The 27,645-nt window shown below is 42.8% G+C and overlaps 2 protein-coding genes across 8 annotated transcripts in view; both read left to right on the top strand.

The window, feature by feature from the left end:
* Mphosph9 (M-phase phosphoprotein 9) overlaps positions 1-20,111 on the top strand; it is a 92,197-nt gene extending 72,086 nt beyond the window's left edge. The window contains exons 16-23 of the mRNA XM_045132487.1: positions 262-399; positions 2,318-2,490; positions 3,791-3,937; positions 5,064-5,184; positions 6,261-6,358; positions 7,320-7,567; positions 10,411-10,479; positions 18,895-20,111. Coding sequence (XP_044988422.1) covers positions 262-399; positions 2,318-2,490; positions 3,791-3,937; positions 5,064-5,184; positions 6,261-6,358; positions 7,320-7,567; positions 10,411-10,479; positions 18,895-18,996 — 1,096 coding nt within the window. The 3' untranslated portion in view covers positions 18,997-20,111. The remainder of the gene's footprint in view (positions 1-261; positions 400-2,317; positions 2,491-3,790; positions 3,938-5,063; positions 5,185-6,260; positions 6,359-7,319; positions 7,568-10,410; positions 10,480-18,894) is intronic.
* Positions 20,112-26,514: 6,403 nt separating this feature from the next.
* The window catches only part of Pitpnm2 (phosphatidylinositol transfer protein membrane associated 2), a 200,010-nt gene continuing 198,879 nt past the window's right edge, over positions 26,515-27,645 (top strand). For 2 of the 7 annotated variants that reach the window (XM_045132551.1, XM_045132552.1), the window contains exon 1: positions 26,533-26,555. The gene's annotated coding sequence lies outside the window, so the exon portion shown is untranslated. Of the gene's footprint in view, positions 26,556-27,645 lie in introns of all 7 variants that reach the window. The other 5 variants (XM_045132553.1, XM_045132547.1, XM_045132557.1 and 2 more) reach the window with 5 other exon arrangements.

Below are 27,645 nucleotides of genomic sequence, written 5' to 3'. Positions count from 1 at the left end.
AAAAGATGGTAGACCAGAGGCTGGACATCACCTCCTTGCCAATATCAGGTGGACTACAACAACAAGAAAATGAGCTGAACTCTGGCAAAAGGGGGCCAACTATAATAATCCTCAGCCTGCTCCCAGGAACACACCTTCTCCAATAAGGCTTTACCTCTAAATTGCCATCAGCTGGGAACAAAGCATTCAAAGCACATGAGTTTATGGAGGACACCTAATTCAAACCACCACAATGCCTCAGAACTTTTCTCATTCCTGTAGCACACTAGCAACCTCGGATGTCAGCAGGCGGAAGTGGTTAATACCGGGCTCAGAGTATTCCATCTTTACTGGCCAGCCTCTGGACACTGGGGACAGGAAGATGGATAACCAACTGGAGGAAAAATCCTGTGTTCATGGGTAAGATAACTGCCTATGGAGGAATATTTTCTTAGACACTCGGTTGCTTTTTTTTTTTTTGGAGAGCCCAGCTCCCTCTGCCTTGGCCTCCTGAGTGCTGGGATTAAAGGCATGCGCCAGCATACCTGGGCTTAGTTACCTTTACTCATGTTTTTATTTTTTTATTTTTGGTGTGTATCTAACATGTCTGGTGTGTGTGTGTGTGTGTGTGTGTGTGTGATATGCATTTCTACGTAGTGATCTGCACACCCTGTGTATATGCATGTGTAGATGTGTAGGTCAGAAGACGACATCAGATATCCTTTTTTTTTTTGGTTTTTCGAGGTAGGGTCTCACTCTAGACTCTAGCCCAGGCTGACCTGGAATTCACTATGGAGTCTCAGGGTGGCCTTGAACTCATGGCAATCCTCCTACCTCTGCCTTTCAAGTGCTGGGATTAAAGGCATGCGCCACCACGCCCAGCAGGTATCCTTTTGTTTTTTCCCCTCCAAGGTAAGCTCTCACTCTAGCTCAGGTTAACTTAAATTTACTATGTAGTCTCAGGGTGGCCTTGAACTCAAGTCTCTTGAGTGCTGGGATTAAAAGCATGTACTATTAGGTCTGCCTCTAATATTTTAATTAAAAAAATACTTACTTGAGAGAGAAAGAAAAAGCAAGAAGCAGATAGAGAGAGAATGGACATGTCAGGACCTCCAGCCAGTGCAAACTCTAGACGCATATGCCTATGTGCCTCTGGCTTACATAGGTACTAAGGAATTGAACCTGGGTCCTTAGGCTTTGCAGGCAAGCACCTTATCTGCTGAGCCATCTCTCCAGCCCCTCTTTTTAAAACTTTCTCTCTCCTTTTTTGGTTTTTTGAGGTAGATTCTCACTCTAGCCCAGATTGACCTGGAACTCACTAGGTAGTCTCAGGGTGGCCTTGAACTCACATTGATCCTCCTACCTCTGCCACCTGAGTGCTGGGATTAAAGGCATGCAACACCACACCTGGCTAAAACTCTCTCTTTTAAACTGAGGACATTTAGCCAGGCATGGTGGTGCATGCCTTTAATCCCAGCACTTGGGAGGCAGAGGTAGGAGGATCGCCATGAGTTCAAGGCCACCCTGAGACTACCTAGTGAATTCAAGATCAGCCTGGACTAGAGTGAGACCCTGCCTCAAAAAAACAAATAAATAAATAAAATAAAATAAGGACATTTGGGCTGGAGAGGTGGTTCAGTGGTTAAAGATTGATTATAAAGCTTGATGGCCTGGGTTCGATTCCTTAGTACTCATGTAAAGCCAGATATACAAATTGGGGAATGTGTTAGGAGTTCATTTGCAGTGGCAAAAGGCCCTGGTATACCCATATACTCTCTCACTCTTCTTTGTTTCTCAAATAAATAAAAATATCGTGATGTTTCCTCTGTCTTGACATCATCCAATCCTAATTTTCTTCCAAAGGTTCCACCTCCAAATACTATTACACAAACATAGGACTATAATCTTACATTTATTAAGTAGGGGACTGTGGTGGTTTGAATAGAAAAGATGGCCCCCAATGTATTCAGTTGTTTGTTTGTAGTTTGCATCTGCTGGCTACCTGGCTGGAGGCAATGTCACTGGATGGATCTTAAGTTGTGGTGATGGGTTTCTGATTTCAATCTAAAGATATGCAAAGTGTGTCTAGCTGGAGTTCCTGAAGTGTGCTGTGGCTTTTGACCTTTAGGCTTGTACTTCTCTGTCTGCTTGGGCCTGTGAAGGCAGGCCAGCTTCTTCTGCCATTATGGAACTTCCCTGGATCTGTAAGCTTCAATAAATCCCTTCCTCCATAACTGTGCCTGGTCTGAAAGTTCATCTCAGTGAACCTGAATCTGTCTGCTACAGGGACATACAGCTATTCAGTCCCTAGCAGTTACTACTGCAGTTGGTATTTCAGGTACCATTCTCCTCCAGAAAAGGATTCTTCACCTGGAAATTCACCAGCAAGCTTATTTATGAAAAAACGAGAGACTTCAGACACACCGATCATGAAAGCTTTAAAAGAACTTGATACAGAAAAGATACTTAAAGATTGGGGGACCCAGACAGACAAAGATGGAATGTCAAGTAGTAAGTATTTTATTCTTCATTTGATAGAGATAGATGTAGGTATTTGCCATCTCCTCCTACTTATATTACTTTCTTTAAAATTAAATTCCTCAGGTAATGCAGTTAAGTATAATTTATGATACTGCTGCTTTAGTCCCAGTTCATAGGTAGTTGAATCCTGTGGTTAATAATTTATCACAGTCCTGGCATAACATTTGTCTTTTATACAATGCAAATTGCATATTATATTCTGATTATTATAAAGGCTTGAGGTACTGAGAAGATAGCTTAGCAGTGAAAAGCACTTTCTTGCAAAGCCTGCTGGCCCAGGTTCAATTCCCAATCCACCCATGTAAATCAGACACAAAAAAAGTAGTACAAGTGTTTGGCATTCATTTATAATGGCAAGAGGCCCTGACATACCCATACACACACATATGAAATAAATAAATATGTATTTTTTTAAAAGTCTACATGCACCAGACATGGTGGTACAGACTTATAATCCCACTTACTCAGAGGTTGAGGCAGGAGGATTGAAATCAGAACTTGTTTGGGTTGTATGTACAGTGAGTTTAAAGTCAGTCTAGGCAACTTTGTAAAACCTTGTCAACAAATAAAATTAGATCTGGGGAAGTAGTTCAAATGGCTTAGCATTTGTGAGTCCTTAGATTGAATCCTCAGTACTGCCAAAAAAAAAAAAAAAAGGTAGACATTTGGTGTTCATAAATTAAAATGGGTTAGACTTGTGACACTAACTAGCATTCAGAAGGCTGGGGCAGAAGGATCAGTGAGTTTGAGGTCTGGGCTACATAGCAAGATGAAATACTAAAACTTCCATTTTCCTCCCCTTTCCTGGTTACTGAGCATCTGTAGAGTAGAGGAGAAATATCTTTAATGCTGTATTTTTTCCACAAGTCCAGCTCAGCAATCCTTTTTCCTCCTTTTGCTTTCTACCATATTTACTTGCTCAAACCTGCCAGTCACATCCTGAAATCTTTGGTGTTGGATCTCACAGCAATGTCTTCTAGTAAATAAATTAGTAACCTGCTTCCTAAAAATAAACTCCTCCTGAAAAATACCTGGATGCCAGATATAAACAGGAAGCCAGAAAGAATTCATTATAACCTCCCATATTTTCCTTCATCAAGCATTTTTGTCCTTATAATGTGGTACAGTTGCAAATACTACAACCTAGATGGCGATAAGTGCTTTGAGCAAAGTATATGCTCAGGAGAGGATCTTGTGCAGCATGGCAATTATAAACTGCAGATAACTGAAGCTAGGTCTGTTTTGTTTTGTTTGCATTTGTTTGGTACAGAACTAGTGCATCCTCGCCAAACTGAATCTTCAGTCAGTACAGGTCGCTCCCCAGAGAAATGTGCCCAGCAAAGACAAAAGAGACACTATTCATCCTCACAAAGATCATCATCTTTACCACCTTCAAATCGTAAATCCAGTACTCCAAGTAAGAGACATGTTTATTTTAGCTGAGGAGAGATGTCGGACCTGTCCATTTTCCTTTTTCTCTTGTGTTGTCCTCAGCACTGGCAGAGTACACTGAGCATTACTCCTTCCATGAGTGAAATTGTCTGGTTGCGCAGATACTGCAAGTGTAATTTAAGAAACCTCGGTTTAAGAGCCTGGCATGGTGATGTACGCCTTTAATCCCAGCACTTGGGAGGCAAAGGTAGAAATGTTGTTGAGAGGTTGAGGCCATCCTGAGACTATATAGTGAATTCCAGGTCAGCCTGAGCTAGAGTGAGAACCTGCCTCAAGAAAAAAAAAAAAAAAAAGACAGCTAAGGATGTAGCTCAGTGGTAGGACCCTGGCCTGGCATGGATGAAGCTATATGTAGGTTTAGTCATCAGTACTGGGGCGGGGGAACAAACCAGAAATAAATCTCAGTTTACTGAGCTGGGAGTAGTGGTGCACACCTTTAATCCCAGCACTTGAGAGGCAGAGGTAGGAGGATCACCGTGAGTTTAAGGCCACCCTGAGACTACCGAATGAATTCCAGGTCAGCCTGAGCTAGAGGGAGACCCTACCATGGGGGGGAAAAAGTATCAGTTTACTGAAACCAAAGTTTTTAGAAGTTTAGTAAGAGTAGATAATTAGTAGTCAGGCAATAATTCAAACAAATGATTTATAGTAATCTACAAAAATATTTACATATGTGACCTCTGGTACTGGATATCAACTACATTTTCTCTTTAGCAATTATAGGCTTGTTTTAGAAAGATTAAGCATTGAATTTCCATGTACTTGATGTTCATTCTCACACCAGCTGAGATAATTCTGCAATTTGTGTTCACTATTACACTGGTATTTCTGTCATATTTCCACACACCTTCTAAAATCCTGAAAAATCAGTTTTGAGTTATAGTGCTGAAACTAAATTCTAGTACACTAAACTGTCTACAGGGTAACTTCTAGATACTAGAATATGGGTTATCTTAGTTTTACTTTATATGTTCTTAAATATCTCATAGCTTTGCTATGGAATTATATTACTTTTTAAATGAGGAGAAAGTTTTTATTGAAAATATTTATAGAGGAAAAAGCATTTTTTTTTGTTTTGTTTTCTTCCTTAGCAAAAAGAGAGATTATGTTAACACCAGTGACTGTGGCTTACAGTCCTAAGCGATCCCCTAAAGAAAACTTGTCCCCAGGATTTAGTCATCTACTTAGCAAAAATGAAAGCAATCCAGTTCGGTAAGTTCTCTAAACTTGTAGAGTAAAATATGTATTGTGATTTTTTTTTTAAATGTGGATTTACGTTTTTAACTACTCATTTTTCTATGGAACTCTAGATTTAAATTATTTCCACAAACACTAAAAATTAAAAATTGTAATACATAGAAATATTTTTTACTATGGAAACTTTTTTGTTTTTGTTTTTTCAGGGTAGGGTCTTTCTCTAGCCCAGGCTTACCTGGAATTCACTGTGTAGTTTCAGTGTAGCCTGGAGCTCACAGCAATCCTCCTACCTCTGTCTCCCACATGCTGGGATTAAAGGCATGCACCACCACACCCAGTTACTATGGAAACTTGATACTGCTAGATTTTAAATACTGCCTGAGCACCCTCTCCAGATTTTAGATGCGGAATGATGGTTGTCTTCCTGAAAAGGTGTGTTGGTACAGGGAAGCTGATGTTGTGCAGTTGTGCTCTAACTGTACAAGATGTGTCCTGCTCCAGGGAGAACTGTCTTCTGCATCACAGTGGGAAGGACCTTGCTTCCTGGTTTCAGACCCAGCTTCTTAAACTCTCGGAAGTTCTTAAGCTTAAGCATATTGAATCTCACTTTTCCCTTCCAATAAAATAGAGATAATGATACCTGCCCTACTTATTTCAAAAACTTGTTATAAAGACCAAATGACATAATGGTGGGCAAGTGCTTTAGATTTATAATATAGAAATATAATTTGTGTTAGGAAACACATTAAATTTCAGTTTTATAAAAATAGTCAGAAGCCAGGTATGGTGGCGCATGCCTTTAATCCCAGCACTTGGGAGGCAAAGGTAGGAGGATCGCCTTGAGTTTGAGGCTACCCTGAGACTATATAGTGAATTCTAGGTCAGCCTGAGCTAGAGTGAAATCCCTACCTCAAAAGAACAAAACAAAAAAAACAAAAACAAAACAAAAAATTTCAGTTTTATAAAATTAAACGACTAGCTCTCTTTTAAGAAAATAAGTAAATATGTGAATTGACTAGATGCCAGTTTAATTTTCTAAGGGGAAATGAGTTAACATTTCTTTCTCCCAAGTAACATGTTTCATTCAATAGATTTGATGTCCTTTCGGATGATTTAGATACTGTTCCTGTGTCCACGTTACAACGAACCAATCCAAGGAAACAGCTCCAGTTTCTAGATGACTCAGAAGGTATCTTTTTCTAAAAAAGAAAAAAAAAAATACTGGTTTATAGTTCTAGTCATTCATTTTTCAAGATTGTGGTATTCTTTCACGATTAAAAAAAAATTATTTGAGAGGGAGAAAGAGAGAGAGAGAGAATGGGTGCGCCAGGGCCTTTAGCCACTACAAACGAACTCCAGATTCATGTGCCCCCTTGTGCATCTGGCTTTTGTGGGTCCTGGAGAATCAAACTGGGATGCTTTGGCTTTGCAGGCATTATGCCTTAACCGCTAAGCCATCTAAACAACCCCCTTTCAAGGTTTTTAAGACCATCTCTAAAACTAAGCATTTGTGATGGAAAAGTTAGGAAGTGAGGGTATGGGGAACATTGATAGTTAATTACTAGGAATATACTGTTTAATTATTCTCTTTATTTTTGCTTTTTCAAGCTAGGGTTTTGCTGTTGCCCAGGCTGACCTGGAACTCACTATGTAGTCTCACACGATCCTCCTACCTCTGCCTCCTGAGTGCTGGGATTAAAGGCATGCACCACAACGCCTAACTTGATGAGTTGTTTTTAAACTTTATTTTCTTAAAATTAATTACATTTTTATAAAGCTTGCTTGTAAAGGTTATCCAGGGAAATTGTAAAGATTGTTAAACTGGGGGTAAAGCATTTAGAATTCCTCAGAGAAAAAGAATTGGGTAAATGATTTTCATGTCAGGTATGGTGGCTCCTTGTCTGTAATCCTTGCACTCAGGAGGCCAAGGTAGGAGGATTGTCCTGACCTCAAGGCCAGCCTGAGCTACAGTGTAAGTTCCTGGCCAGCCTAGACTTCAGACTAAGAGGGAAGAAAAACAACTGAAAAGATTATTCTTTTTATTAATATTTTAGTCCATATGTTAGCTATTTCTAGAAACTGAAGCTGAGGAAGATGTTATGTATATAATCAACTGAAAAATTCATAATTTTTTTTTTCCTTTCTTACAGAAAAAATACATTCAGAAAAAACCATCGACAACCCTGTTAATCATAGCTCTTGCCCTGAACCCTTCCCTAATGAAGTGAAGAATGTATCTGTGAGACCAGCCTGGGAGAAGAATAAATCAGTTAGCTATGAACAGTGTAAACCTGTTTCAGTGACACCACAGGGTGATGACTTTGAGTATACAGCAAAAATTAGGACCCTAGCTGAAACAGAACGATTTTTTGATGAACTTACAAAAGAAAAGGATCAGGTAAACAAAAATATTTTTTCAAAATCTTTTTCTGAACTTTAAGGCTAAGTTTTAAGGAATAATAAGAAGGGATTTTTTTTTTTTTTTTTCGAGGTAGGGTCTCACTCTAGCCCAGGCTGACCTGGAATTCACTATGGAGTCTCATGGTGTCCTCAAACTCACAACAATCCTCCTACCTGTACCTCCCAAGTGCTGGGATTAAAGGCATGCACCACCACACCCAGCAAGAAGGGAATTTTTGAGCTGGTCATGTTTGCATCTGTCTGTGTACTAACACTTGGGTTCCTGAGGCAGGAGAATCTCAAGTTCAATGCTATGCTGGGCTATATGCAGAGACTTTGGTTCAAAAATCAAATTAAAAAATAAATCAGAGTGGGGCATGGTGGTGCATGCCTTTAATCCTAGCACTTGTGAGGCAGAGGTAAGAGGATTGCCATGAGTTTGAGGCCACCCTGAGACTCCATAGTGAATTCTGTCAGCCTAAGCTACAGTGAGTCCCTACCTTGAAAAAAAAAAGAGAGATAGGGCTGAAGAGATGGTTTGGTGGTTAAGGCATGTTGTAGTCCGGTTCACATTGCTGGTAGAAATCACCCAACAAAGAGCAGCTTCTGGGAAAAAGAGATTTATTTTGGCTCATAGGCTCGAGGGGAAGCTCCATGATGGCAGGGGAAAACATGGCATGCCCAGAGAGTGGACATCACCCCCTGGCCAACATAAGGTGGACCACAGCAACAGGAGGGTGTGTCAAACACTGGCAAGGGGAAAATGGCTTTAGTACCCATAAACCTGCCCCCAACAATACACTCCCTCCAGGAGGCATTAATTCCCAAATCTCCATCAGCTGAGGAGCTAGCATTCACAACACCTAAGTTTATGGGGGACACCTGAATCAAACCACCACATTCCGCCCCTAGCCCCCGTAAACTGATATCCATACATGATGTAAAATACAATGCATTCAGTCTGACTTTAAAAGTCCCCATAGTTTTTATCAATCCCAAAGATGTTCATACATCCCCATAGTCCAAGATCTTTTAACTGAGCCATAATACCAAAAAATAACCTCAAAAATCCAGAATGGCACAAAATAAATATTCACACTGCAAAAGATGGCATTGGGCATAGCAAAGAAACATTCAACCAATACAAGATTTAAAACAACCAGGGCAAAATCAAACTGTAGCTTCAAGTCCAGCAACTTTAGCCAGTGACAAATCTCCAAGTCCGATAATTCTAACCAGCAACAAGTCTCTGGCATTCCAATTCCGCCCCTCCAGCTAGGCTACTCACAGTCCTGGGAAACTTCATCGGGGCTGGCAGCCATCTCATGGTCCCGGCATATCTGCTGGGTCTCCACTGCAAGCCACAGTTCATCCTCATGGCACCATGGGATCTCTATGCAGGCAACCAGCAAACCTGCTTCACACTGCCCATGGCCATTTCCAAAACACAAGACCGTGTTGCAAACTCAATGACCCTCTTTCCAGCATTTCTTACATTCCACGATACCAGGTAGGGTGCCAATTTGTTAAACCAGGGGGGGAATAAAGCAGACTTTGAAGAACAGGACACTCCTTGAGCACCCAGGCCCCTTCAAAAGAGTCTACATTCTTCTTGTTGCCCCAGCGCAGGTCAGCTAGCCCAGTCTCAAAGGTTGTAATCTCTCAGTTGCAGCTGAATGGGCAACAGTTCACCCAAAGATTTTTCTTTCTGTGCCATATCCCTCTGTACACACCAGTTCATTTCTATGCAAAGCAACCCTGCACAACTTCTCAGGACATGGGCACAAGAGCAAGCTTCTCACACAAACTGCTATCCCAATCCAAGCAAAGCTCTTTCTCACCCTCATAAGCCAAACCTCACAGTCCATAGTTCTTACTGCATTCAGGTCTTGCAGACCACAATAGTCCATCAAGCTGTACTTACAGCATTGCAAGGCATCTCTTAAGCCAAGGTTTCAACTCCTCCCACATTCCTCTTGAAAATCAGCTCCAAAAGGCTGAAGCCACATAGTCAGGTGTCTAGCAGCAACCCCACTCCTCGGTACCACTTTACTGTTGTAGTCCGGTTCGCATTGCTGTTAGAAATCACCCAACCAAGAGCAGCTTCTGGGAAAAAGAGATTTATTTTGGCTTACAGGCTCGAGGGAAAGCTCCACGATGGCAGGGGAAAACAATGGCATGAGCAGAGAGTGGACATCACCCCCTGGCCAACATAAGGTGGACCACAGCAACAGGAGAGAGTGACAAACACTGGAAAGGGGAAACTGGCTTTAATACCCATAAACCTGCCCCCAACAATACACTCCCTCCAGGAGGCATTAATTCCCAAATCTCCATCAGCTGCGGAGCTAGCATTCACAACACCTAAGTTTATGGGGGACACCCGAATCAAACCACCACAAGGCACTTGCCTGTGAAGCCCAAGGACACAAGTTCAACTCCCCATAACCAACATAAGCCATATACACAAGGTGATGCATGTACATAAGGTGATGCATGAGCACCAGGTGGTGTACACCAGTGTAGTTTGATTGCAGTGGCTAGAGGCCCTGGCATGCCAATTCTCCCAACCATTTCTCTCTCATAAAAAAGTAAAAAATAAGAAAGAAATCATTGTGCCAAACATAGGGAATTAGCTATGGGTCCCATTCCATTGAGTACCAAAGCTAGAAATGTACTTGAGCCATGCTATTGTTACTAATGATGGCAGAAGGAACTTATGTTCAGCCAAAATGGACATGAAGGTGCTAGCCTGAAGTCTTTCTTCTGTGTCATAAACCTCCTTGCCTAGTAATTAGAATTCTTTTGTTTTTATATGAATTTTTTTGTGTGTGTTAACAGATTGAGGCAGCACTAAGCCGAATGCCTTCTCCTGGAGGAAGAATCACTTTACAAACAAGATTACATCAGGTGAAGTAGCTTAGTTTGGACCAGCTGTAGAGGCTTAATGCAAGTCAGTATTCCACTTAAACAAGAAGAGTTTTTTTTTTTTTTAATTTTTTTGTTCCCTTTTATTTATTTGAGAGCAATATGAGGGGGGTGCGGGGGATGGGTGCACCAGGGCCTCCAGCCACTGCAAACAAACTCCAGACGTGTGTGCCCCTTGTGCATCTGGATAACGTGGGTCCTGGGGAATCAAGCCTCAAGCTGGGGTCCTTAGGCTTCACAGGCAAGCGCTTAACTGCTAAGCCATCTCTCCAGCCCCAAGAAGAGTTTTTTTGTTTGTTTGCTTTTTTTTTTTAAGGCAAGGTCTCACTCTAGCACATGCTGACCTAGAACTCTATATATAGCCCACGCTGGCCTTGAACTTATTTTTTTTTATTTATTTATTTTTTGAGAGGGAGAGAATAGGCACACCAGGGCCTCCAGCTGCTGCAAATGAACTCCAGATTGCATGCCCCACGTTGTACATCTGGCTTATATGGGTCCTGGGGAATCAAACTCGGGTCCTTTGGCTTTGCAGTTAAGTACCTTAACTGCTAAGCCATCTCTCTAGCTCCTGGCGTTGAACTTATGACTATACTACATAAGCCTCCCAAGTACTGGGAGGCATGAGCCACCATGCCTGGCTAAGAAGAGTTTTTAAAGTTATGACCCACTAAAGCAGTGGTTAATAGAAAGTGTTTGGTAATTATTGTTATAACTACATGTTAGCTTTTAGGAATGAAACTGATTTCACTGGGGCTGAGGAGATGACACAGCTATTAAAGGTGCTTACATGCAAAGCCCTGTAAGCCTAGGTTTGACTCCCTAGTACCCACATAAAGCCAGGTGCACATAGTAGTGAGCACATGCATCTGAAGTTCATTTGCAGCAACAGGAGGCCCTGTGACACCTCTCCCTCTCAAATAAATTAAAAAAGATTAAAAAAAATATTTTTTATTTTCATTTATGTATTTGAGAGAGAGAATGGCAGAGAGCAAGAGAGAAAATGTTGGTGCCAGAGCCTCCAGCCACCGCAAACGAACTCCAGACACATGCGTCCTTTTGTGCATCTGGCTTACATGGGTCCTGGGGAATTGAACCTTGCTCCTTTGGTTTTGAAGGCAAGTGCCTTAACTACTAAGCCATCTCCCCAGCCCCCCAAAAAAGATTTAAAAAAATAAAACTGATTTCAAGGTTGGGGAGGTGGCTTAGTGGTTAAGACTTTTGCATGTGAAGCCTAAGGACCCAGGTTCTACTCCCCAGAACCCACTTAAGCCAGATGCACATGGTGGCTCATTATGGTTGGAGTTTTGCAGTGGCCAGAGGTCCTGCATACCCATTTTCTCCCTCTCTCTCTCTGATAAATAAATTAAAATTAAATATTTTCAAAAAACTGATTTGAGGGGCTGGAGAGATGGCTTAGCAGTTAAAGTGCTTGCCTGCAAAGCCTAAGGACCCAGGTTCGACACCACAGTTCTCACATAAGCCAGATGCACAATGTGGCACGTGCGACTGGAGTAAGTTTGCAGTGGCTAGAGGCTCTGGCATGCCCATTCTGTCTATATATCTCCCCCCCTCCTCTCTCTCTCATATAAATAAATAAAATATTTAAAAGAAAAACTGATTTGGCTTGGAGGAGAGACTGATTGAGCTGCCTGCAAGTGGTGTAGTATGCTTGAAACGGCAGTATGCATGAGACTCTGACCAGTGGAGGTGCCTCTGAGCTCCAGAGATGGAGCTTTCGTGAGTCGTCACCTATGCTGATATGGGCTTTCCCGTGATGCAGCTGCTTTTGAGTTGAAGCAGCTATGTGGAGGTTGTTATCCAGGATGGGATGAGACTTCTTGTGGTTTGGCTGCTTTTGAGTTGTCTAGTGCTCCTCTAAGCAACCCCTCATCCTGCTCTGTAAGTAACCACGACAAAAATAAACAACAACAAAAAACAAAAGAAGAAAAACCCTGATTTTACTTTTAGATTTTTAGAAAATGATGTTTGTGATGCTGGGGTGTTTGCTCAGTGGTTAAAGCACTCACTGCTCAAACCTGTTTGACTTACTTGAGTTCAATCCCCAAACCCCATATAAAAATTAAGAAGCTGTGGTGGCCTTCTTTAATCCCAGCATGCTGATGGTGAGGTGGAAAAGTCAGGAGAATTTCTTGGAAGCTCTTGGTGAACATAGCAATGAACTACAGAAGAGAGAAAAACTGCCTCAAATGAGGTGTAAAAGTGAGAACTGACTCAACAATTGTCCTCTGGCCTCCACATTGCAAGAATGTGCCTGCATATCCACCTACCCACCCATGAGTACACACATGAACACACACAAAAGAAAATGGCACTCATGACAGCAGGTGGCAGTGTACCTTTTTTTAAATTTTGTTTGTTTGCTTGTTTTGGTATGGTACTAGGGACAGAACCAAAGGCCTCACCCATGCTAGGGAAATGCTTTAATACTGAGCTATATTATATCATTAGTCCAGCACCATACCTTTTTGAAAAGGTTTTGCAATGTTAAATAATTCCTACTAGTTTGTCTTCTGTTTATTTCTCAACCCCTTCCCAGTTAGTAAACACATGAGGCATTTATACTTTAAAGCTGGAATGGCTGTAAAGATTTAAAAAACAGCTAGAGCAGGAGGTGGTACAGGTGAAGTAGTCCATGCACATTTCTTTTACTTATTTTTCAGAGCCAATTAAAAAATGCATGAAGCTATGGAACATTTAAAACCTGTTCTTCTAGTAACATTTTAAACATAACAGCAAGCATATGTATATAGTTCCTATAGCTTTTTGGCTCTTAGTCCAAGTTTGCTTTCAGATGATCTGGGCTAACAGACCCAAAGAAAATCATAGAGGGCTATTTTTTCTCTGGTTTTAAGTCTGCTTGCCTGCCTGCTTATTTGCTTGTCTGCTTCCCTTCCCTTACCCTGTCCCTCCCTCCCTCCCTTCCTCTCTTTACTTAAGAGAGTGATTAAGCTGGGCATGGTGGTGCACGCCTTTAATCCCAGTACTTGGGAGGCAGAGGTAGGAGGATCGCCATGAGTTCAAGTCCACCCTGAGACTACATAGTGAATTCCAGGTCAACTTGAGCCAGAGTGAGACCCTACCTCGGGGGGGGGGGGCGGGGATGAAAAGAGCGATTAAGATTGAGGGGGAGAGAGAAAGAATATGGGTGCACCAGGGCCTCTTGCTGCTACAAATAAACAGATGCATATGCCACTTTGTACATTTGATTCAGTGTGGGTACTGAGGACTAGAACTTGGATCATCAGAAGGTTTTATAAGCAAGTACCCTTAATTGCTGAGCCATCATCCCATCTCCCTAGGTCTTGAGTTTTTTTTTTTTTTTTAGTACTGGAAGGTTGAATTCAAGGTCCCCCCATCTTAGGCATGTGTTCTACCACTAAGCAGCATCCTCAGCTCTTGTTCTGAAAAAAAAAAAAAAATTAGTAATTTATTTTCTTTTTTTTCTGATTTTTTATTAACATTTTCCATGATTATAAAAAATATAGCATGGTAATACCCTCCCTTCCCCCCACTTTCCCCTATGAAATTCCATTCTCCATCATATCCCCTCCCCATCTCAATCAGTCTCACTTATTTTGATGTCATGATCTTTTCCTTCTCTTATGATGGTCTTGTTTAGAAAGTGTCAGGCACTGAGGTCATGGGTATCTAGGCCATTTTATGTCTGGAGGGAGCACGTTGTAAGGAGTCCTACCCTTCCTTTGGCTCTTACATTCTTTCCGCTACCTCTTCTGCAATAGACCCTGAGCCTTGGAAGGTGTGATGGAGATGTTACTCAGTACTTCAGTCACTTCTTTCCAGCACCATGATACCTTCTGAGTTGTCCCAAGGTCACTGCCATCTGAAAAGAGAAGATTCTCTACCCAAAGTGAGAGTAGCATTAATATAAGGGTATAAATATTAAGAGAAGTCCTTACTGGGCAGTTTGATAAACATAGTATATACATTTATCCAGACATCAGTAGATGTTACACCCATAAGGCTCATGACTACTCTTGTTTTGAGTTTTTAGTATCAGGGATGTATCCCCTCCCATGGAGTGGGCCTCCAGTCCAATTAGAGGGCAGTTGGTTTCCACCATAATATATGTGCCACTATTGCACCCGTTGGCTCAATTGACCTGGCTGGCCAATTATAAGGATTGCAGTGTCCACTGTTGAGTATCTTCACTGGTGGTTTCTCTTCCTCCCATTGAACTGCATGCACAGTGGCTTCTTCCAGCTTTCTGTCAGCTGGTGTACATGGAGGAGATTATCAGCCCAGTTCCAGCAGGATTTCTCAGCAGCCTTACAGCCCAAGTATGTGGAGTCTTCAGCAATAGGGTCTTACCATCTATTCCTGGTGGGAAACCAAGGACCTCGGCAATGGCCTATAATGTTTTGGGGGCATCAGGGATCTCCCAGGCCAACAACTCACTGGAGGTATCCCATCTCTGGCACTGAAAATTTTCTAACAACGATCTATGGCTCCTGAGTGTAATTTATTTTCTTGCATGTGTGTGTCTTCCTGCTGCAACACATGCCCATCTGGTTTTATGTGAGGGAAACCTGGTGGCCTGGGTTCAATTCCCCAGCATATATGTAAATCCAGACCAAAAAGTGGGCCATGTGAGGGCTAGAGAGATGGCTTAGTGGTTAAGGTGCTTGCCTGCAAAGTGGTGCATATGTCTGGAGTTTGTTTGCAGTGGCAGGAGGATCTGGTACTCCATATCCTCTCTCAAATAAATAAAAATTTTAAAATTTACTTATTTGAGAAAGAGAAAGGGTTGGAGAGATGGATTAGTGGTTAAGGCACTTGCCTGTAGAGCCTAAGGACCCATGTTCAATTCTCCAGATCTAATGTAAGCCAGATACACAAAGGTGAGGCAAGCACATGGTTGCATGTACTCACTAGGTAGCTAAATCATCTGGAATTTGACAGCAGTGGCTGAGGCCCTGGTGCACCAATTTTCTCTCTGTCTCTAAAAAAGAGGGGCTGGGCAGATGGAGATAGAATGGGCATGCTAGGCCTTCTTGCCACTGCAAACAAATTCTGGAAGTATGCACCACCATGTGTATCTGGCTTATGTGGGTACTGAGGAATCAAAACTGGGTCCTTCTGGCCTGGAGAGATGGGTTAGTGGTTAAGTGCTTGCCTATGAAGCCTAAGGACCCCAGCTTGAGGCTCGATTCTCTAGCATCCACGTTAGCCAGATGCACAAAAGGAACACATGTGTCTGGAGTTTGCAGTGTCTGGAGGTCCTGGTGTGCCCATTCTCCCTCTGCCTCTTTCTCTCTGTCTGCCACTCTCAAATAAATAAGTAATAATAATAACAAACTGGGTCCTTAGGCTTTGCAGGCAGGTGCCTTAACCATGAAGCCATCTCTCTAGCCCATAAATATTTTGTTTTGATTTTTGTTTTTCGAGGTAGGGTCTTACTCTAGCCAAGACTGATATGGAATTCACTATGGAGTCTCAGGGTAGCCTCGAACTCAAGGCAACCCTCCTACCTCTACCTCCTGAGTGCTGGGCTTAAAGGCATGCGCCACCATGCCCAGCCCATAAATATTTTAAAAAAGAAATTTATTAAATAATTTATAAGACTCAATACATAAAACTCTTAACATACTTTATTAGGAAAGCAGAAGAGCGGGCGTGGTGGCACATGCCTTTAATCCCAGCACTCGGGAGGCAGAGGTAGGAGGATTGCCGTGAGTTCTAGGCCACCCTGAGACTCCATAGTGAATTCCAGGACAGCCTGGGCTAGAGTGAGACCCTACCTTGAAAAATCAAAAAAAAAAAAAAAAGGAAAGCAGAAGAAAAATTTGATAACTCTGATTCCAAATCCATATAAAATATCTTAAGTTTTACTTTAAATTAAATGTTAAAATATATTTTAAATTTTACATATTCACAAATTATTTATTTATAAGAAGAAAGAGGGAGAGAGAGAATGAATAAAAATGTGCTTACCAGAGCCTCTTGCCATTGCAAATGAACTCCAGATGCATGTGATGCCTCATTTTAAAAAAATTTTTATTAGCATTTTCCATGAGTATAAAAAAATATCCCATGTTAATCCCCCCCCCACACGTTCCCCTTTGAAATTCCAGATGCCTCATTTTTTGCATCTGGCTTTACATGGGTACTGGGGAACTTAACCCTGCTTTCAGACTTTGCAAGCAAGTGCCTTTAACTGGTGGGCCATCTTTCCAACCATATATTTATATGTACATATATGTTTTTATTTTTATTTATTTATTTGATAGAGAGAGAGGGAGGGAGAGAATGGGTATGCCAGGGCTTGCAACCACTGCAAACGAACTCCAGACATGTATGCCCCCTTGTGCCTCTGGCTAACATGGGTTCTGGGGAATTGAACCTAGGTCCTTTGGCTTTGCAGGCAAATGCCTTAACTGCTAGGCCATCCCTCCAGCCCTATACATATATATTTTAAATATTTATTTGAGAGAAAGAAATAGAATGGGCATGTGCCACCATGTGCATCTGGCTTACGTGGGTTCTGGGGAGTCGAACCTGGGTCCTTAGGCTTCACAGGCAAGCATCTTAATCACTAAGCCATCCATTCAGCCCTAAACTTTGTTTGTTTGTTTGTTTTTCGAGGTAGGGTCTTGCTCTAGCTCAGGCCAACCTGAAATTCACTATGATTTCTCAGGGTGGCCTCAAACTCACGGCGATCTGCTTTCCTAATAAAGTATGTTAAGAGTTTTATGTATTGAGTCTTATAAATTATTTAATAAATTTCTTTTTTAAAATATTTATGGGTTGGGCATGGTGGTGCATGCCTTTAATCCCAGCACTCAGGAGGCAGAGATAGGAGGGTCTTCTTGAGTTCGAGGCTACTCTGAGACTACATAGTGAATTCCAGATCAGTCTTGGCTAGAGTGAGACTCTACCTCTGCCTTCCGAGTGCTGGGATTAAAGATGTGAGCTGCCACACTCGACTTAATATTTTTATTATATTTGTAAGCAGAAAGAGTCACAGATACAGAAAGGCAGAGAAATAAGGAATGGGCACATCAGAGCCTCTTGCCATTACAAACAAACTCCAGATGCATGTGTCACTTTGTGCATCTGGTTTCACATGGGTACTAGGGAATTGAACCTCAAGCTGATAGGCTTTGCAAGCAGGTGCCTTTAACTACTAAGGCATCTTTCTAGCCCCGACAAGCTTATTCCTATACAATGCAAATGGAAGTAGAAATTGTCACAAATTCTCTAGAGTGAAATTTGACATGTATCCAAAGTCTCAGAATTTTGCATCTCTTTGAACCCAAGCACTTCTTTTTTTATGACTGAATGATTCCTAAGAAAATATTTGTGGATACTGAAAGGAAGAATCTTTAAGAAATTTATTGCAGCCTTATTTAAAGTGTCTAAAATTAGAAGAAATGTAAATTTTTACTTATTCCTGGTTAAATGTGTTACTTGTGTGGAATATTGTACATTAAATTAAGAGAATATTATAGAAAGATGCTATAACATGCATGCCAAGAAAGTTCAAGTGAAAAATATTTGAAATGTCTGGTTTTTCTTCCTTCTCTCTTTCTCTTCTTTCTCTCCTTTGCTCCCTTCCTTCGTTTTTAAATATTTTTTTGAGGCAAGCCCAACAGACTGCCCCCCCCTTTTTAAAAATAGATTTTATTTTTATTTATTTAAGATAGAGCAGAAGAGAGAGACGAGAGAGAGAGAAAGAGAGGGAGGGAGGGAGGGAGGGAGGGAGAAAATGGGTGTACCAGGGCCTCTAGCCACTGCAAACAAACATCAGATGCCTGCGCCACCATGTGCATCTGGCTTATGTGGGACCTGGAGAATCGAACCTGGGTCCTTAGGTTTAATAGGCAAGTGCCTTAACCACTAAGTCATCTCTCCAGTCCCCCTTTTATTTATTTATTTTTTTATTTTCTAAGGTAGTGTCTTGCTGTAGCCCAGGCTGACTTGGAATTTACTATATAGTCTCAGGGTGGCCTTGAACTCATGGCAATCCTCTGCCTCTGCCTCCCTCTCAAATACTGGGATTAAAGGCATGTGCCATCATACTTGGGTTTGCTTTTTTCTCTTTAGAAGTGGTGGGGGGCCAGGGCAGGGTGTGCTTTAATCCTAGCACTCAGGAGGCAGAGGTAGGAGGATTGCTGTGAGTTTGAGGCCAGCCTAAGACTACATAGGTCTGCCTGGGCTAGAGTGAGTGAGACTCTACCTTGAAAACAAAACTAGTAACAATATAAATAAAATGATAAATATAGGAAGCAAAAATGTAGTTAAATTATTTTTACTTGTTCTTTTCCAAAAGAAAGGTCAATTTTACTATAATTGTAGAACCAATGAACTTATTATTGAGTTCTCATTACAATTTTTCCATTATTTTTTACCTAGGAAGCCTTGGAAGATCGTTTGGAAAGGATCAATCGAGAACTGGGTTCAGTTCGCATGACACTAAAGAAGTTTCATGTTTTGCGCACCTCTGCAAATATTTGAGATTTGTAGCCATTAAATCTGAAACATTTTTGTTTGCACTAATCTATAATTATGCACTCAGAAAAGGCAAGCTATTTTGTACTGTTTCTAAGCCTTCAAAACAGTAGTTTTACAATCATGCTATTCTTACACGTGCTGTTTTATAATCCAAATAGCCACATATTTTCAAGATATTTTTGTTATGCTCAGGAACCTGTTGTATATTTTAGTATTTAAAAAGCATTATTTTTAAATAGCACTTGTCTTCAATTTTATATTAAGAATAAGGAAATGTAAGAGACAGCTTGTTTCTAAAGAAATTGTGTTATCCTTTTACAGTGAACTTTGCATACCAATTTTATAAACTTGTTCTACATTGTAAATATAGTTCAGTTTTAGAAATAAATGCTTAACCGCTTCCATAAAGATAGACTAATACATGCCACATACATTTAAAAAATATAAAATACTTAAGCTGGGCGTGCTGGCTCACGCCTTTAATCCCAGCACTCAGGAGGCAGAGGTAGAAGGATTGCCATGAGTTTGAGGCCACCCTGAGATTACATAGTGAATTCCAGGCCAACCTGAGCTAGAGTGAAACCCTACCTCAAAAACCAAAAAATAAAAATAAAATACTTTGCATCTTGTTTGTGTAGAGGTTTTTAAAAATTATGTCAATTTCTATTTGAAACATACCATAGAGTAAATATCAGAACAGTAATAGTGAACTATTGGAAAGTTTATTTGTAAAGAAAGAAAAAAAAATGAGGGATATAATAGTAAGCTATTGGAAAGTTTATTTGTAAGGAAAGAAAAAAATGAGGGATGTAAGTTCACTTAATTTTGTCTTATATGTATTATTTTTAAAAAATGTTAAATAATTGGAGAGCTGTATTTCTGCCCGTCAAGTGAATTTAACTTGTGTCACACTGGACAACAAATGCTTAGATAAAGCATTTTTATAATCAGACCATCACCTCCTAAGCAACCAAAGCAGCCCTGATTTCCATCAGGTATAAAATTTCCTCTGGGGCTGGAGAGATGGCTTAGTGGTTAAGCGCTTGCCAGTGAAGCCTAAGAACCCCGGTTCAAGGCTCGATTCCCTAGGACCCACGTTAGCCACATGCACAAGGGGCATACATGTCTGGAGTTAGTTTGCAGTGGCTAAGCAGCCCTGGCCCGCCCACTCTCTCCTCTATCTCTTCCTCTTTCTCTCTCTGTCGCTCTCAAATAAATAAATAAAAATAAACAACAAAAACAAAAATTTTTAAAAAATTTATATAAAAAACTTCCTTTACCAGTCAAAGTTGTCATCAGGCATTTTCACCTCACCTTACCCCACCTCTCTATCTACCCTTGTCAAAAAGAAAATCACTTCCAGAGCTGAAGAGCTAAGTAGTTAAGAGCACTTCCTGTGCAAGTAGAAGGACCTAAGAAGGCCTGAGAAATTGCTGGAGTTAGAGCTGTAGGACCAACAAAAATAGCTACACATGACCACATGCACCTGAAATCTTAGTCTTATAGGACAGCAGAGGCTCAAGAAAAGAAAGGGAAGCAAAAAAGCAAACTCCAGGATCAATAAGAGAAAACGGCTCAAATAAGAATGGGTAGAAGAGTGGAGTAGAACATCCAGTGTTCTGCTGTAGTGACCACAGACCTCATGGGCACGTAAATCTGTGTAAACCACATCACACACACAAGCAAGAAGACTTCCATAGTGGGTGCTGTAATAACACTAGGTTTGAGGTGACAGGAGTCTAGTCTGCTTACTGGTGGACATTGAATGTTTTGGTGCCTTTCCTGTGGCCTTGCTGAAGGATTGCCACTGTACTGGGTGGCACTTCTTGACTCTAAGCAGTGCCTGGACAGGAGGAGCTACTCTGATCCAGTATATAGCCTGTTTATGTTGGGACTGTTGATGTCTGGACTGCTTAACCACCCAGTGTTTGACCAGGAAATCACAATGCACACATATTTGTACACAGTACATGCTGGTAGACTCATCTGAACTCAAAATTCAGTGCCACTGACAGTGCTCAGGTTTGAGCCCCCCGCCCCATATTGTTCTTCATACATAGTTAGAATGAACAAACCAAGCCAATTTTTCTGTTAGGGGTACATATATGTTAGAGTAGGTGATCTTTGAACTTTGTTTGTTTGTTTTTTTGTTTTTTGAGATTGGTGTCTCACTCTAGTTCAGGCTGACCTGGAATTCATTATGTGGTCTCAGGTGGCCTCAGACTCACAGTGATCCTCCTACCTCTGCTTCCCAAGTGCTGGGATTAAAGGTGTGTGCCACCACACCTAGCTTTTTGAGCAGTTTTCACCAGTGGGATTAAAGGTGTGTGCCACCACACCTAGCTTTTTGAGCAGTTTTCACCAGTGGTTCACCTGGCCAACTAGTCCTGGGCCTACTCACTTCTTTATGTACAAGGACACTCAGGAGGAGAATCCTTAGGATGGAACACTGTCTCAACCTTTGAACTCAGTTTTGGTAACTAGTTGTAGACTTGGAGCTAATTATAATTTCTACTCAAAAGAATCAAGTGCCTTTATTCTTGATTTTTTTTGACTACTTTAAAAAAGTTATTTAGTTTTAGTGGAAAACTTGATTTTTAAAAATTTTTATTTTTATTTCAGAGAGAGAGAGAGAGAGAAACAGAGAAAATGGGTATGCCAGAGTCTGCAGCCACTGCAAATGAACACCAGATGCATGCACCACCTTGTGCATCTATCTGGCTTACATGGGTCCTGGGGAATCAAACCTGGGTCCTTTGTCTTTGCAGGCAAGCACCTTAACCACTAAGCCATTTCCTCCAGCCCCAGTTCATTTTAATCAAGCTCCTGTATAGCTTGTGTCTAGACCTTATGAGGGAATGGTCAATTTTTTTGGGGGGTGGGGCAAGGGTTTGAGGTAGGGCTCCATTCTAGCCCAGGCTGACCTGGAATTTACTATGTACTCTCAGGCTGGACTGGAACTCAGAAATCCTCCTACCTCAGCCTCCTGAGTATACCACCATCCTCAGCTAAGAGTCTTTTTAAAAAATATACTCCAAACTTGAGGGACTGGGGATGTAGTTCAGATGAAGTGTTTGCCTAGCATGTGAGGACATGAGTTCTGTCCCTAGCACCACAAAACAGAAGAACCCTAACTTGAACATTGTTAGCATATTTCATTGTTTCCTACTTTTATTGTAAAGTATACTACATTCTTCAGAATAAAGAAATTACTATTTCAGAAGAGGTGGTAGTTTTATCTTGGAAAGGAGTTATTTTCTTGCTGGCCTGTAATTGGCTTACTTGAAAAAAAGCATTAAGCTCCATCACAGCATCTTCTGTGCCTCTCAGGAATCATATGTTTCAATTTTTAAGTGTGTAATAGATTGAAGCTATCAGTCATTTAGTTGGAAGAGAAATTACAATCTTTTCTTCTTAGCTGTAGAAGCAGGAAAGCTCTTTCAGCTGTCTTTCCCTTGGTAATGCTTGTAAACACATAACTATAAAGCAACTCAAGCTGGGTGTGGTGGCACACGCCTTTAATCCCAGCACTCAGGAGGCAGAGGTAGGAGGATCACCATGAGTTTGAGGCCACCCTGAGATACATAGTTAATTTCAGGTCAGCCTGGACCAGAGTGAGACCCTACCTTGAACCCCCCCCAAAAAAGTAACTCATTTTTAAAATTGTGATGGGTTATCAGTCTTACAGATCCTCTGTTACCCCAAAAAGATAGACTTTGTGCTGGGGCTAGTACAAATCTCAAATGAGTCTTTTACTTCTGGGAATTGCCTTTTATAGTGTACACAGAAAGTGAACTCTCCTTATACCTAGAACTGCCCTTCTTACAAAGCCTGTTGACAGGGCTGCTCCTGATTCATGGCTCCAACTGAAGCAATAGCAGAAAGTAATCTAGCTGGAGTTGTGCACAGCTAAGGACAGGGCACAGGAGAGTGAAGACTTGGAGCCAGACAGACCTGGGTCACACCCTAGCAGAAGTCTGTCTTTCTCAACTATAAATGATAAAACTAAACAATAAGATTCCTTTCATTAGCTGGGCATGGTGGCGTAAGCCTTTAATCCCAGCACTCTGAGGAAGAGGTAGGAGGATTGCTGTGAGTTCAAGGCCACCCTGAGACTCCATAGTGAATTCCAGGTCAGCCTGGGCTAGAGTGAGACCCTACCTTGGAAAAAAAAAAAAAAGATTCTTTTCATTAAAGGAAGGTTATAAGAAATTCCTAGTGCTTAGTATGTGTGCAATAAACAGCATGTTTCAAGTTAAATCACTACTGGGCTTTTGTGGTAGTGATTTTTTCCCCCATTACTACTGGGAATCAAACCTAGGGCCTCCCTCCTGCTAGGCAAGTGCTTGGTCACTGACCTATATCCTTAGTCCAATGATTTGTTGTTGTTTGAGGCAGAGTCTCACTATAGCCTAGACCTGGAACTCAGTTTAGTCCCAGGCTAGCCTCAAACTCATAGTGATCCTTATCCATCTGCCTCCTGAGTGCTGGGATTAAAGACACATGCCACCATGCTTGGCATGGTATCTTTTTAAAATAGATAATTTTAGCTGGGTGTGGTGGTACATACCTTTAATTCCAGCACTTGGGAGGCAGAGGTAGGAGGATCACTGTGAGTTTAAGGTTACCCTGAGACTACATAGGGAATTCCAGGTCAGCCTGAACTAGAATGAGACACTACCTCAAAAAACCAAATTAAGTAAATAAATAGATGATGTCCCAATCAATTGTGTCAGGGGGTTTAAGATATAGATATATACATATATATATTTGGCTTTTCAAGGTAAAGTCTTGCTCTAGCCCAGGCTGACCTGGAATTCACTATGTAATCTCAGGGTGGCCTCAAACTCATGGCGCTCCTCCTACCTCTGCCTCCCAAGTGCTGGGATTAAAGGTGTGCGCCACCATGCCTGGCTAAGATATTCTTATAAAAAAGATCTTGTTGGAGTTTGTCTCCCTCTGTTCCCACCCCCTCCCCTGCCTCGAGGTAGGGTCTTGATGTAGCCCAGGCTGACCTGGAATTAGTCTCAGGCTGTCCTAGAACTCACAGTGATCCTCCTACCTCACCCTCCCAAGTGCTGGGATTAAAGGCATGTACCTCCTCACCTACATAATTTTTTTTTTTTTGCTTTTAAAAAAATGGGTCAAATTTAAGCTCAGAAAGCACTTTGGTCCTAATTAGTGATTTAAGAATTAGTGGTTATAAATATTGTCTTTTTCTATAAAATGTGTCAGTTTAATCAAAACAATTTTTCCTTCAACTGATCTCTGAATACCCTTGTAAAGGTGATGGGCCCCATGAAGATGCCTTCACTGAGTGTTAGGTTTTCATGGAGAGTATGATTTAGAGCCTACCCAGAGACTGTTTCCCTTTTAACTTAGAAAAGCCATGTGCTTTGCTGAAGGCTACACCTAGATATATAGTAAGGGTTAGCCTTTTTCATCTTAAGTTTTAGATGTCTCAACAACAGTTTCCACTAAGTTTAAATGTGCTACTTTTGCCACAAGCCTTTAGGAATCTTAAAATAATAAATACACTTGAGACATTTAGGAATCATAAGGTAAATCACATTTATCATGAGTGACTCATGAATAGTTAAGAGATTTACAATCTGATTGAATCATGATATTGCACAAATTTTGCTGGAATTAATTTCCTGCTCCACCAAGAGCTCTTTGGCAGTTTGATAATAAATGAAATTGTGCCATTATTCTGAGGAACTGTGTTACTAAGCTTTTTCCCAACTCATTTGTCCTTCATTTCAATAAATCCTCAGATACATGAGGAATCAAGCCTTAAATTTACATTTGCTGAATGTTCTGTCTTCACTATGACTACAGATTTCAAAGAATTGTGTTTACATTGAACAATTTCACTGTAACAGTGACCAATAATTTGAAAAAAATGCTTCATGTAGTGTTGATGATTAGGCAAGTCATTATATTTCTTTAGTCAAATATCACGGTAATGAAATTGTAAGCTCTATGAGAGCAGGGACCATATGTCTTCACTCTTGCATATAGGCACTCAATAAATATTTGTGGATATGAATTTTCTTGTATTAGTGCATTTGTTTATTCATACTGGTTGTGAGAGCTAACTTGTAATGATATAATAAAGGTCCCAGACATACATATAAGTCCTTGGTATTAGCTGGTTTGTGTAACAGTTATGGAAATGCTACAGTGATATGAGTACAGGAGCTCAACTCCAATTGGCTAATGACATATTTTTCAAAAATTTATTTAAATTTAACACCTTAGGGCACCTTTTGGTGACTGTATGAAACACACTTCACTTGCCTGTAACATGTCCTGTAACTGGCTTTCCTAGTTCGTTCAGTTTGCATTTCACCTGAGGAGATGAACAGTCTTTGCTGTCCTAGCTTTATCCAGACACACCTTGGGACAGCATCAGGACAGCCCTCTGTCACTCCTTGCTCATATGATCAACCATCACTAGGTTTTGGTGTGCTCTTAGTTCCACTACTTTAAATTTTGACAAACATCTGCCCTTTTTTTTTTGAATCTCACCAGATGCCCTCTTGTCTTTCAATTTGGAAACTAGAGAGTGTTTCTGGGAGTGGAATATCAAAGGGAAAGCTATTTCTGGACCTCTTCCTGCCCCTTAGATGCGGACTTCGTGTGTCCTCCCTGCCAGTTACTACTCCCTCTATTGATGACCAGCTGACATTTTCAAACCCCCATCCCCGCCCGCGCTGGAGCCGATGCTTCTTGAAAGAACTCGACGCTCGTGTCTGGTTTCCACAAGCATACGCCAGTAGGTCTGCCCCAATATTCCAAGTGCCTTATGAGGTTTTTGCCGCAGTTTGTCCCCTTAATCTGTCCTTGGACTCCTAAGGCACTTCATTTTTCAGAAATGAAGCCGTTTGAAGCACAGTGACGGCAAGTTCACGATTCCCTTCCCTGAGCGCGTCCGGCTCCTCGGCATTAGCAAGCGCGCTGCAGGCCTGGCTCGGGGCCCGGGCGCAGGGTCCTGGACGGCACCTGCCCGGGGGATCGCGCGAAGCCCAAACCCAGAGCTGAGGGGTCCGCGCGGCCGCCCGCAGGCTGCCCGAGGCTGAGAGGGTTCTTCCGGCGGAGGCGGCGTCCGGCCCGACTCCGGCAGGGACGCGCCCCCGCCGCTCCCCTGCGCGGCCTGAGGAGGCGCCGCCCGCCCGCCGCGAGTGAGGGAATGCGAGCCGGGCCGGCGCGCGCGGGCTACAGCGGCCGCTGAGGCAGGCGCGCGGGGCTCGGCGGCGCTGCGGTTTCCAGCGCTGTCCAGCCGGCCCGCTTTCCCCTCAGCCCGCGCGGCGCCGCACAGACAGCGGCCGGCGCCAGAGCCGGGGCCAGCACGTGCGCCGCCCCGCCGACGGCCCGGAGCATGCCCGCCGCCGCCCGGACGCTCTCCCCGGGCCAGTTGACGGTGGAGGCGCGCGGAGCCGCGGGGCGCAGCCGGCCGGGCCGGAGCCGCGGGGCCCGCGCTGCCCAGGAGGCGGCGGCGTAAGGCGGCGGCGGCGGCCCAGCGCGGCCGAGGAGGACCGAGAGCGGCCCGGGAGCGGGTGAGTGTGTGGGTGGCCGGGCCCCAGGGCGGCGGCGGCGGCAGGCGGCCCTCCCAGGCCCGCGGGAACCCGCAGGGGCTGGCACCGACTCGCGCGGACCCCTGAGGGCTCGAGAGGCCCGGGCCGCCCGCGGGAGAGGGGAGCGCGGGGGATCCCCGCCCAGGGTATAGCCGAGATGCCTCGCTGCGCACCCACCCCATTCGTGCCCCCCCCCCCAGTGCTGATTTCCGAAATTCCTCAGTCGCAGCCTGGGGTGGGGAACCCCCTCCCCCAGTGACATGTGTCACGGCGGTCAAGGAGCAGGTGTATGTGCTGTACAGGGCCGAGGAAGGGACTGGCGGGAAGTGGTGGGCAGAGCCTTGTCCCGGGTTTTTCCTGTCCAGCATCCATCAGGTCGTCTCTCCTGGTTGGGTGGGCACCCGGGCCCAAGCATGGGGTGTGGCCCATGTCCATCGCATAGCTCCCCTTCCTGTTGTCCTGGGAGATGCCAACTCCTTAGGGCCGGTAGCTTCCTCTTCCACCTACCCCACATCCTTTCCTGTCAGCAGCAAGACTGATGGGTAGCTCTCGAGCAGAAGGAAACTTCACGTTCTCCTCCTTGTGTGCACAAATCCCTCCCCCATCCTAAACCGACATTCCAGGTAAACAGCGCATGCTACACAAATGCCTTTTCAAGGCAAAGCCTCTCGCATTGTTGTCCTCTTAAGTGAACTTGCTGCTCCTGCATAGAGACCCTAGATTCCTCTCCCCCTCTTACCCTCTGAAACTCTAGGCCTACCTCCCCCGACCCCAATTTGGATTGTTCAAAGGAGACAAACTAAACATTATTCTTTTCTTCACTACTAGCTTTCTCCCCTGCCCTCTCTGGGAGTTACCATAGTTGACAGGGTAGACCTCTGCTAAAGTAGATGTTCCTCTTCATTCTTACAGCATCTTCCGCCCAGCTCTGGGCTCCTCTCTCTGCTTTGAACCCCCACTGCACTTTGTCTGTGTGGCTCTTATCACTGTCTGCCTCATGCTATAGTTACTTTTGTGTCTGGCTTATCTTCCTGTGTTGGATTGTGAGCTCCCAGGTGGAGTTTGAGTCATC

Source organism: Jaculus jaculus, chromosome 13, assembly GCF_020740685.1.
Source record: "Jaculus jaculus isolate mJacJac1 chromosome 13, mJacJac1.mat.Y.cur, whole genome shotgun sequence".
NCBI lineage: Eukaryota > Metazoa > Chordata > Mammalia > Rodentia > Dipodidae > Jaculus > Jaculus jaculus.
This window is presented reverse-complemented; position numbering and strand designations above follow the sequence as displayed.